The sequence below is a fragment of the Alexandromys fortis genome, unplaced genomic scaffold (genome assembly GCF_014885135.2).
Source record: "Alexandromys fortis isolate MF-2015 unplaced genomic scaffold, M_Fortis_MF-2015_v1.1 scaffold_248, whole genome shotgun sequence".
Lineage (NCBI taxonomy): Eukaryota > Metazoa > Chordata > Mammalia > Rodentia > Cricetidae > Alexandromys > Alexandromys fortis.
Genome location: NW_026068118.1, coordinates 1241073 through 1254094, shown reverse-complemented (window position 1 = coordinate 1254094; position 13022 = coordinate 1241073). Strand labels below are relative to the sequence as shown.

Below are 13022 nucleotides of genomic sequence, written 5' to 3'. Positions count from 1 at the left end.
AGAGATAGGAGGAAGAGTTGCTGGAGCTTGCTGGCCAGTTGGCATGCCCAATGAGCTCCAGGTAGAGAGTGATTGAGTGATTGAGGAGGACCACTGATGCTCTCCTCTGGTTTTCATGTGACTTTGCATGGAGCACACACATGCGTAACATACATATACACAGGCACACACACATGACCAATGTCTTTATTTCTAAAGGCTATTCATGACAACTTAAATCCAGTTTTGGTTTCCAGCTGCCACTGGGAGACCCTGCAGTTTGGGTATCACCAGGTAACATTCGAAACCTCAGGTAGGAATGAGGCTGATTCTGCTCCCTCTACACAGCCTCTCAGCTCATCAAGCCACATCTGTACTTACGCTACTTAAAGTGACAAAAAGCTACATCACAGGCATTGCACTTCCCCCACAGGGCACAGAGTAAACCATTGAAATGACATAGAAATGATACTTAACATTTTAAATCACAATCTGTTTGTGTAAAATACATAGTTAAAAAAAATATGTGTTGGGAAGAGGCCCCAACGTGAACATGTGGTGCAGTGAAGCTTCTGCCTTCCTCCAATATAGAAGAAAATCAACTTTGAGCTTAAAAATGCGGAAGTGGAATGTCTCCTGTGTCATTCAGTTTTAACTCTGACTAGGTACTTACTAAATGAAACGGGGTTTTCCCCCAGTGACTTGCTCATTCCAGAACAGGATCTAGGTCTGCTGGGCAGAAGTAGCATTCTGATGAAGCAAGTCATGAAATCTCCATGGACTAGCTAGATAAAGACTACATATCCCACAGTCTGCATAGATGAGCCTATGGTTAGCCTCAGGTGAAGTAGACCTCCCAGCTGAATGACTGTACCTTCGGTAGTTTTAACAAGAACTTCCTGGAATGCTAAGCATTTGCCTTTCTGTTGTTTTGTAATTGATGGAGGCTCAGATTCCCTCCACTGTGCAACCGAGATCTGATTAGAACTTTAAGATGTCAGTGTATCCATTCCCTGGAAAGCTAGTGATTTCCCTTAGACTATATTGTTTATGCCTTGTCTCCTAAGACTTTCTTAAAGAGTTAACACATTCACTGCAGGCTAAAAACACACCTGCTCCCTTGGGGAATTTGAAATATTGAATATGACCCCAATAAATTGGAACTATCTTAGAGCATCTGGCCCTTTGCAGCTTTTAAAGTGAGAGACATCCTGTTCTGCTTCTATAGGAAAATTACAACTAGGTACACTGCCGCAGAGACCAATAGCCAAATGCCATATGAGTCCCTGGTGTCCAACAATAGAGCAGGTACCGTACAAACATTTCCTAAGATAACTTCCAGATATGAGTGGGGGATGTCTCAGAGCGTTGGAGTGGAGAAATCATGATTTCACATGAAATGATATTTTTAGGTGCAAGAAAAATGAGGAATGCGTGAAGCTGTATATGATACCCCACAGCAGACACCTCGAGTTAGAAGTATGAGCCCTGGTCCCACTGCGCATTTCCATAATATCCATTTATTTTACTTTCCTATTTCTGTAATAGAATGACTCCTTGAGAAAAATCGAGCACTTACAGAAAGGTTATTATTCTACCTGCTGTCAATTTTTTTAAATAGCCAATTCATAACTTTCCCTTCAGTTTGGACTTGGCAAATTCTAACATTTATTTTAGCTGAAGACGCCAGTGCATAGCTCATACCCCTTGTCCACCTCTGATGAGACCTCTAGATTCTTACTCTGTATGTTAATACTTCAGTCAAGTTTTCTATTTCTTTGTCACCCCTCTGTGTCCTTGTGTTGTGGGATAATGCATTTGGCTGGTCTTCTCATTGCAGTAACTCAGCTCGTAGCGGTAAACAATTCCTCTTGGGCCTTTAAGTTTCCTAGTTTTCACCTCTTGTTCTTTGTTGTTGTTGTGTTGTTTATTTTGTCCTTTGCTTTGGTTTTTCTGTTTGTTTTGTAAATGTTGCTTCATCTCATTCACAACTGTACAGTTTGTTCAGCCAGGCTCCCTTCGGCATGTTCTATGGTGTTTGTTAATCTGCCACGAAAAGCCATTGCCTCACAGGTCAGATGTGGAGAAAACTAATCTAATGGGCAATGGGGATCAGAACACAGACCAAAGGACTCCAGTTGGGACCCTCATTGTATGGAAATGCTTTTCCGTGGCAGCTGCTAACGGCTTGTGAAATTACATAGAATCCAGCTAACTGTTGTGTTCAGAAAAGAAGCATATCTACCCTAAAGATTCATAAAGAAGAGGGTTAGTAAGCTGTGAAAGCTCACCAATCATGTGACATCAGTCATTTACTGTGTGACAGATGAGCCTTAAGAGAAGTTACCCCTGGATGATATGCTCATCTGAAGAAAGGACGAGAGGCCACTGATGGGAGATCGTATTATCCATATTCCCCTTTTTAAGGAAAAATGTTATGGATTTATGGATTTGATCAACTAAAGGTCCCAGTGCATGTTCCCTTAACATTAAGCACAAGGCTGGCCTTCCTTCATCCAAAGCTGACTGACTGGCCTGTGAGTGGACAGATAGAGTAATGATGGAGCCATGTGACAACCTAGGTGAATGACAATAATGACGGTAATATGATCATGAAGTAACAGTAATTGGGGAACTATCAGAATGAGGACAACAAGGACTGCCATGTTTTTTAAATGTGTGTGTGTAGTTTGAGATTCTGGTCACCTAACAAACCTGATCCAGGCCTGGTGTTGAATGGCTAAGACTTCCTTTTCATGTACTACAATTCATTTCTGTGGCAATTCTCTTCTGCCTAAACTGGCGTGTTCCTTTCATGCTATCAGACTGACACTATGTTGCTCTTTCACTTTGCCTCTCTTGGTTTTATATTGAGCTGTGGACATGAATAAACGGCCTTTATATCGAAGAATTGGTTGGATATCTAAAATAAGCTTATACTTGATTATCTGCAATATCATTCTTTCTTTATACTTTCATTTAAATATGCCTTATAACATTTCTCTTCATCTCAGTGAGCATATGAAAAGTTGACTTGGGAGCATAGGCCAAATATTTAGTTCTTGACTCTTCTGGATTTGTCCAGTTCTATATTGGACACTATATTGAAGCCACCTTTACAATAGACATCACCATTTTTGCTGATATTCGGCTCTTCCTATTATGTAAGAACTTTATTTATTATTCCTTAGCTATCGGATACCTTTCACTGGAATAAAATATGAGGCAAAATTATATGTAGAATTTCTTTTTTTTTTCTTCTGTGTTTTCTATGTTGAGGTGACATTTCTGTCAGCCTGGGTTCCTGAGTGTCCTCTGACACTCAAGACAGTCAAATAATGTGAACAACAAATAAACATTCCTACTTTATAACACTAAAACTGGGGGATGTTTTTAATTGTGGAATAAGCTAGGCAACCCAGTAAAAACAACTTTCAAAACCTTTAAAGTGTTAAAACCCATCCTTGCTACTTCCTTTTATACTATCATTGCCATCCATAACTCCCCATGTTTTACCTGGATTTGCTGCAAGGTCTTGGTTGACCTCCGCACCCATCCTTCTCTGATATTTCTAAAGGACAGTTTCCAAAAAGCAGTAACATTTACTGCTTAAATATCATGTTACTTCCTTACCCAAACTCTGCAGGAACACTAAACTAGGAGTATGGGAAAGCCTCTCTGTTAACCACAGTGCCTATTATTCAACTTCTGCTGGTCTCCAAATGTGTCTCTTGCCATTCCTCCATCAGCAATCATCATATCCCTTACCCCTTGGCAGCAGCTCGCTCTTGCCTCACTCTGCTTTTGTCTTCTTGTTCCTTCCTTGTGGAACATTTTACCTCAAGAGCTCTGTGTAACTTAGATCATTCTTTATCATTATAAAAATCTTTCTTCCAAGATTCTAGCCTCAGAACAGTCTCGGAGGCTTCTGAAACCACATTACCTCATAACCCATTTGTAGTTATGAAGCTTGATTGTGTAAAGAATTCTTTGGACTGTCTTCTTTCTTTATTTACTTAATTTGTTTCTCTCTTTCACAGACTATTGAATATCAAAGGACAGGGATTATTTGTTTAAGTGCTTTGTCCCTGGAAGAAATGTGCATGTTGCTTTAGTGGATTTCAGTAAATATTTATCAAGTGAATGAATTAATGAAATACTCACTGAAACAATCAAGATGTCAAAACAACACTGCAACAAAAGACAAGTGAATCCGTAGCAATGTTCATTCACAGATCTTTAGCCTAGTTTGTTTGGTTAAGTAGAGCAAACCCTAAATCAAAATAGTATTAAATAATCAGTTTGCATAGCATTTATCTATCACCACTTATGATTTATTTTCTAAATATTTATTTATTTTACATTCCTACTGCAGTTTCTCCACCCTCCTCTCTTTCCAGTCCCTTTCCACTACCTCCCCTCTAGAAATGCCCCACCCCCATCCACTTCTCCTTCCTATTGAGGAACTGGGAAGGGAGGCCTCCCATGGATATCAACAAAACACGGCAAATCAAGTTGAAATAAAACTAAGCTGCTTGCCTTGTATTAAGGCTGGACAAGGTAGACCGGTATGAAGAATATGGTTCCAAAAGCCAGCAAAGAAGTCAGAAACAGCCCTTGTTGCCACTGTTTAGGAGTACCATAAGAATACCAAGCTACACAATTGTCACATATATGCAAAGGTCTACTTATTATTTATTTATTCAGTAAAATCTAATGTATCCAAATTAATTAGAGGACACTCTTTAGTTTATATTTAAACAAAGAAGTCTTAAAAATTAACCAGCACAAGATATATTTAAGAGTGCCCTAACTAAGGTGTTAAACAATCAAAATGTCCTAAATTTTTTATAATGCCTAAAATGTATACAAGGATAGGACATGAAATCAAAAGGTAGGCATTTGTGGGATAATCTTTTCATACACTGTAGACAAGTGTCTCTGCCAAAGGTGCTTTCTGACTGGTTTAATAAAAAACTGAATGGCCAATAGCTAGGCAGGAGAAAATAGGAAGGACTTCTGGGGAGAGAGAGAACTCTGAGAAGAAGAGGGGCAGAAAGACACCAGTGAAACATGGAAGAAATTTAACATACAGAATGGGATAGACATAAAAGCCACATGGCATAATATAGATCAATAAAAACAGGTTAATTTGAGTTATAAGAGTTAGTTGGGAACAATACTAAGCTAAGGCCAAGCTTTCACAATTAATAAGAATTCTCCATGTCATTATTTGTGGGCTATTGGGTCAAGAAAGTCCAACTACAATAGACTCAAAGAGAGACTAGGCAAGACAAGTTGGTATGAGACACTAAGAATTTTTTTTTTAGAAAGTAACTCTTTAAACAGTCTACCTTGGATTAATATGTCACTATAATTTGTCAATGAGCTGTATACATCAGTAGTATGTTTTACTCTTCATCATCAGGTTCCCAATGGGAGGTGCTTATGGCATTTGTAATCATAGGTCAAGATGACAAATATGAACTTTCTTCAGTCTATATTCTAGAGTTATCATTCAACAGAAAGAAAGGTAAGAGGGCATGTTATGTTTTTTTTTCTGCAAATTATAAAGCATCATTGTTAGGAATATTTTCTGTGACAAAGACATATGTGGGTGATAAGTGAGTTCAAAGGAACTCAACTTCTTTCTCTGGTGTCAATGATATTGAAGTGAGGAATGGCTGTGAGACCTGAGAAGAGAGACCAGTCCCTGTGACTTCCGGCACTTGAGTATCTTATCTAACTTTTTATTGCTAGAAAAGGGAGATCGTGGCAGTAACTACCCCCAAATCCCCCCAAACGGCTGTGGTAGAGATAAGACATGTTTAAAAGCTGAATGTATTATTCTCTTGTTTTACTTTTCCTTGCTGAGGTAAGTATCATCGAAATTGAAGTCATAGTTCACACACGTTTCACACTTGTGGAAAGGGGGGAATAGACTGCAGACTATACATATCTGGCCATACAATTTTTACATCAACTAGAGGTTGAGGATATTTATATCTGGCTATGGAATGTTGAAATTGCAATAATTAGATGACACCACTGTTTCTTTACATATGCACAAGAACAAAGCTGGTTCTCAATAGGAAACGTTCACAGTCCATTTCCATACTCAGCCATTTCCAAATAGGCTGTCTCCTTCCCAGAGAGAAAGCTAAATTCACAATCACGAATGAAAGAAAAAATTAATTATTTAATTAATTAATTCCTCTAGTGAGGAAAATTGGAACAACAGAGGAAAGCACACAAGACCTTGCCCGAAACCCTCTTTCTGTTCTGAGAGTCAATGGACAAACTCCTGGAGTGTATGACTTCCTGTTTCAGCTGTATTGCTGCTTTATTTAAATGAGTAATTCTCTTGCGTATCACTCGGCATGACCCAGCATAGTTCATAGACTTTACTAAACGAGTAGAAATAGAGATGAGATGAAAGCATTTCATTTCACAATAAAAAAAGGAAAAAAAAATTCTGGCCACAACAGCCTAGTTAACAATGATGTAGTCTTATTGCAGTCGCATACCTAGCAGTCATATCAGGAAAATATGGAGCCTGTTAACAGACATTGCTTTACGGCACAGTCCCCTGACAACAAAGACAAAGCAGGCTGTCTAAGGGAAACAGCACAGGAAGAATGAAGAATCATTCAGGAAATCCATTCCAAACTCCTGCTCACACACACCATACTGCCTGGAAGACGCAAAGAGAAGAAGAAGAAGAAGAAGAAGAAGAAGAAGAAGAAGAAGAAGAAGAAGAAGAAGAAGAAGAAGAAGAAGAAGAAGAAGAAGAAGAAGAAGAAGAAGAAGAAGAAGAAGAAGAAGAAGAAGAAGAAGAAGAAGAAGAAGACGAAGACGAAGACGAAGACGAAGACGAAGAAGAAGAAGAAGAAGAAGAAGAAGGGGCAAGGAGTCTGCTCTCCCAGCTCATCTTCTCCACCAAACGTGTCGTTATATCTACCTCAGCCAAATGATTCGATGAAAATATTTAATCCTATGGTACCCACAATGAAGAAAAGTCTGATGGCACTGACATAAGGACCAGGTTTGATTGATACTAATGCAGTTCATCCACTGGCTTTTAACATAGGATCAAATCACATTGTCGGAAATGTTTCATATGTTGGTTCTCTTACCTCCTGGTGATTCTTGGCCAGCCATTCCTTAATCGTGTCTAGGGCAATGATTGCAGCAGGCTCATTTGGAAAACCTAAAGAAAGAACATAAGGAAGCAGATAAATAAAGCATGGAAGGGATACAGAAGTCAACTAAGGCCTAAGATTGTATTGATCTTATTTTACATAGTATTCCATTCAACAAGCAAGGAAAATAAGGCCAGTGGTGATAAATTTTACAAGGATATGAAACCTTCAATCAATAACATGGTATAAGACTAGCTCTGTACCAGTTCCAAAAAAAAGAAGGATTTAATAAAAATACCAACAGCATTCACATATACTTAATAGCTTATAATATAATTTATTCTCCTCAGTAGTGCTCAGATCAAAGTTTACTCTTTGCCTCAGTTTCTTTTGTAATTGAAAATAGACTTTTTTTTTACAACATATAGTAATTACATCCCCCCCCCCCAGATCCACACCACCCACTCAATTCCACATCCTTCTTGCTCTCTTTCTCCCATTTGGAAACAAGCAGGCATCTAAAAAGAATATCTAATAAAATAAGACAATATAAAAATAAACCTGAATAGGAAAAAAAAAACAAATGAAGAGAAAAACAGAGAGTCAAATTAAAAAAAAAAAAAAAGCCGCAAGAAACATATGGACACGGAGACACACATTGGTAACCAAAGAAATCCCACAAAGTACAAAAATAGACACCTTAATATATAAATGAACGACCTGTACTATAAAGGGAAAAAAAAAAAAAAGAAAAAAGAAAGTAACGCCCAGGTGAAGTATCGTGAGGCAAGAACACAAACAAAAAAGCAACCTCGAAAAACATTGAGTTTGTTTTGTGTTTGCTATGCCTCTTCAGCTTTAAATCCCAGTAAATGTGGCTCAGAGAAAACGTGGTTGGTGTGGGAATTATTAGTTCAATGTTCTATCAGGGAACTGCCACAAAGTAAGGAAGATAACATGCCAAATAACTATACATACGACAGAAATCTATTATCAGTAGTCAATGATGGTGATTCCAGCTCTACTTGGTGATTCTAGCACTACAGATAATGTCTGGGATGAAAATCACATCAACTAAACTGACCTTCTGGTTTGGTTTGATTTTATCACAGCAGCAGAAGTCACAGAGTTATGTGTCATCTCAGCATGAACACACACGTTTGGTACGTCAAACACACACCACTATGATTGTTTAGCTAATGCGACCTGAACATATCCCTAGACCACCAGAATCATTGCATTGTCCAACAGAAGTAGAAGGATTAACCTGCAAACTCAAATTTCTCTGATGCTGTTGAGGAGGAGACAGAATGGACTAAATATTATTGAAATGCTTTTTAAGTACTATACTGGTTCCTTAATCACCAAGTATCAATTTCTTTCCTATTAGCTCTAACTTTCTGGATTTCCATGGCCTTATCTCTCATTTTTCTCTGTTTTTTAGTGTTTAAAAATTATCTGCAAGTACACAATTGAGTGGTTGTTACTGTTTATAAAGTTTCACAATCATCACTGTCCCCAGAGTACTTTAAAGATACTCTGTAACCATCAGTGCTCATTTCAAAGCTACTGTCTTTTCTGAATCCCATTACCATCAGTTTCTCCTTCTGAACTTTCTAAGGGAACTTCTTGTAGCAGGAGGCCACTTTTTGGTTCCCAGCCCCAAAATAATGATAAAAAACTGTATTAATTAAATCACTGCTTGGCCCATTAGCTCTTGCTTCTTATTGGCTAACTCTTACATATTAATTTAACCCATTTCTATTAATCTGTGCATTGCCACATAGGTGTGGCTTAGTGGCTAAAGTTTCACCATCTGTCTCCTGGAGCTCCATGGCTTCTCTCTGATTCTACCTCCTTTCTCCCAGCATTCAGTTTATTTTCCCTGCTTACCTCTATTCTTTTGCTCTATCAGGTCAAGGCAGTTTTCTTTATTAATTAACCAATCATATTCACAGCATACAAAGGGGAATCCCACATCACATTCTTTTGTGGCCTCTTTTGTCTGACCAATTCTTCTTAATTTTTTTTTAGATATGTCAATAAAATGCTTGTCATTCCCAAGTTCTTACATCTAGCTTCCTTCCTACAGTCAACCTTAGCCAGTTTCAGCATTGACCACTACATTGTCTGTGAGATGCCTTCTATTCCTACATTCTACCTCGGCCAGTTTCAGCATCAATTGCTGGATTGTGTGTTGGATGCATTCTATTCAGGGTCTCTTGTGCATTTTCTGACTTGGCAAAGAAAGAGAGGTGTTGCTATGTGGAGAACTCCTCTGGTGGCAAATACACACGGCAGTGTTTAGGCTGACATCATGATCTTGGTAGCCTTCAGAGAATTGGTGGGAAAGATGATCAACAACGGCAGTGCCCTCGTTTGCAAGCATTTGAAAACAAATATTGCTTTTCTGATTAGGCTTCCTGCAGGCATTGCTAGAAATTTCATTAGGAAGATTGGGGCCAATGACACAGGACCAAGATCCATGTTTTTTAATTTATAAAAAGTGGAAACCTCTGTAATATGAAAAATACCACCCTGTTTCAAGTACTTGTAAATCCCTATGTAACATTTAAAGTTTATTTTCTTTAAATGAATGCTTTGTAAAATAAGACTTTTAAAATTAAAATAAAAGAAGTTGCTAATTAAAAAATAGTCTATTAAACAAACTATCCTTGAACCAAAAATGAGTTGTTTTCTAGATACTTTTTACACGATCCTGTCCAATAAAAGTCCAAAGTCTAAGGAAGGAAATAAATGAGTAAATAGGTAGCCACAAAACAGCAAAATTAATAGAGTAGGGTGGGAAAACACAGATGAACGGACTAGGCAGGAAATGAGAGAAGTTTGGGGGATAGACACTCAAAATAGCCATTGAAGAAACATTATCCTTAGAAGTAAACAGCCAAAGTCAAGGGACTAATGGACTATACAGGGAAAGTAAAGGGATATTTTTTTTTAAAAAAAAAAAAAGCAGGGTGAGTACATGGGACTTATAAACAGAAGTAGGCTGTGGATTTGCCAACATGGAGTTACCCAGGGGTCTTGTTCAGTCCTCCTTTCCCTGAGTGGAACACTGGCATCTGTAGCCACACTTTCCTCAGTGCACTCCTGCACAAAACCACAACCTGTCTTGCTCATGGCCTGCTGGCTATGGCACTGCCTTTCTCTGAGTCTAAACAGCTAAACAGTGGCATAAGCACGTTTGTCTGTGCTGCTCTTCCCGTGGCCTCAGGTGCCCCTCATAGACTTGCTTTATTTTTCTCTGCTTATTCTCTTCTCAAGACATTCTTCTCTAACTTCAAGGTGTATTTAGTAATTACTCAAAGGATAAAATTATAGGGGTATGGATATCTAATAAATACTGTCATCAAATTCAATTTCAATGGCCATCTGTATTAACGCTCACCTTTAGAAGACATAATTCCCCACAGATGAAATTAGACAAATTCTTACAGAACCATAGCAACCAAGGTAAGTTCTCAATTATCCCTGACCCCTTGGTCACTCTCTCGCATACATCAAAGCCTCTGGCATAGAGTTATGGTTTTCATCATGATCTCAGGGGTCTCTGCATCCCTGACTGATGTCAACACCCAAGACTGTGACCCACCAAATACCCAGTTGTCATGTACTTGACCTGTTCGTCTTCAAAATCAACGTCCTCCATTCCAGATGCCCCTTCTTAGGTCACACACTGGACCTCGATGTAACATTTTCAATCTAAGGTTATGGAGTGAAATGCCCAAAGCCTGTTTCCTATTTAGCTTTCTCTGCTGCTTTCTTAGCTATTCTTCTTTACAAGCATTTGATGCCTCCTCTCTACTCATGCTAGTCCCCATTAATCAGCATCACCACTTCTGGAGGCTCTGACTCCTTTGTGTTCCTTAAGGCTCATCCCTCATTATATTGCTACGTGCTTAAACAGAACCTTACTGGGTGCTTTTTAATGTGTTTCCTTACATGGTCATGTAATTTGTGTAAAGATAAAACATGATAAATTATTAATAAAATCCCAAGACTTTAACTAGTAGGCCAGACTATTTGGTGCTCAGACCATGGTGACTTAGGATATATTATGCATTCCTCTGTAGCATGACTTCTAATGAGCTATAGCCCTTGTACAAATGGCCAGTCTCAAGAAAAACAACTTAGGCTATAAACTTTACTGCTCAAGGAGAAAGTAAGATGCGAAGCCATCTATTCAAATATTGACCCTGAGCAAATGGCCAACAAAATAAGAAGTAAGTAACTTCCTATTCAACTACTGCAAAAGACTTCCAACACTCCTAAGTCATGATAGCCCCTCTAGGAATTTGCCTACTGCCTTTAGATAGCATACTTCAATAATTTCTTTCTGTTTGTCTCTGACCGTGTGTTTGCTTCTTTCTTTCTATCTCTGTTTCCATTCATGTGTGAGTGCCCATATATGTTACATGTCAGAGGACAACTTTCAGGAGTCACTTATCTCCAGCATGTGGGTTTAGGAAATTGAACTTGAATTATCAGGCTTGGTCTCAAATACCTGTTACTCATCAAGTCATCGTAATGGCCCAATGACGTTTCTCTGTGTCTGTGTTTTGCTATATTCTTTTTTAGCTGGTTGTACTAGCCTCACCCACGCTGGTAGGTTGCCCACCTAAGAAGGTTAAAGAAGCTTCTGTGGATGACAAAGATGGACCACAATCTATAGGGGGGTAGGCACTCACTTTCTTTGTCTTTTCTCTAACTGCTATTCCATTCCTTTTTGTTTTGTTTTCCTTAAGTCTTTAACCCATAAATGGGAACCCATACCCCCAAGTCTGTAAAAGCAGGCATTTGCTTAAACTCCAGTGGCTACACTTCGGTTAAGATTTCTTTGGGTAAAATGAAGTCTCTAAGCTTTAACACTCTGTCTTCTTCGTTGCTCCCTTTCTCTGTTTTCCTGAGGAAGTAGAGTCTCTATTGTTTCTGTGTTTTCATTCTCTCCCGGGTTCCCTCCCCCCAGGGAAAGGGGCAAGCTATGGTATGCCATGTAAATACCGTCTTTCTTGAGAGTTTTCAAGGCAGTAACACTTCCTCTCCCCTCCACACAGTGCCTGGCTCCCTGTCATTCCCTCCATACCATTCTCAAGGAAGCCAGAACAAAGCCTGATTCAAATGGAGCAGGGGGTGAAATGGGGTGGGTGTTGCAGGAGGTGAGGCAGGAGGAAAGGCAGATAAGTGCCAAGTTTCTGGAGGCTCTGGGGCCAAAATGGGTTGATGGGGAATTTTGTTAGCCAATCATCTTTAAGAGGTGGGTCTTAGTTAAGGCGTGGCTTCACTGGGACCTCCAGGTGCTTGCTCTCTGCACCTTCCCTTTCCCCGTGTGATTTTGTGTATATGTGTGTGTGTGTGTATAAATGTGTACATGTCATTTAACTGACACAGATGTTCTGCTTTGACTAATATTGACCAGAACTGGTTTTAAAGATACTGAGTTTATGGTCTATTGAAGTATTTACATTTTTGGCTGAGTTTATCAAGCTTTTAAATACATAAAGCTGGAGTCTTCACAAAGACCTACTTTAAAAATCCAATTGTTTTGTCCAAGTCTGTTGAAAAGTTAAACAAAAGTTTAAACTGAAATGTGATTACTTTCTCTTTCAGACTGCTGAAGTTGTTCTGGATGTTTGACATCCAAAGATTAGAGGTCTAAACTCATGAGGACAAATGACTAGAAGGAGCACCAATACTTTGTCTCTGGTATGCCAAAGTTCATCAAGACCCAGAACATAATGGGATCATTCTAAATGGGACCTGTGGCCCCAGAATGTTGTCTGTCTTTTTTTTTTACCAGAAGGTTGTGGAGATTGTGCTTGAGCTGATGGCATTTTCTATAAAGTGAGGAGATCAAGGAAAAACATCTCCCATGGAAGCCAT

At 38.9% G+C, this 13022-nt stretch overlaps 1 protein-coding gene across 1 annotated transcript in view; it reads right to left on the bottom strand.

Annotated features, from left to right (window-relative positions):
• Positions 1 to 13022, bottom strand: part of LOC126490199 (ADP-ribose glycohydrolase MACROD2-like) — a 1491479-nt gene that overhangs the window by 507628 nt on the left and 970829 nt on the right. The window contains exon 7 of the mRNA XM_050124928.1: positions 7116 to 7189. Coding sequence (XP_049980885.1) covers positions 7116 to 7189 — 74 coding nt within the window. The remainder of the gene's footprint in view (positions 1 to 7115; positions 7190 to 13022) is intronic.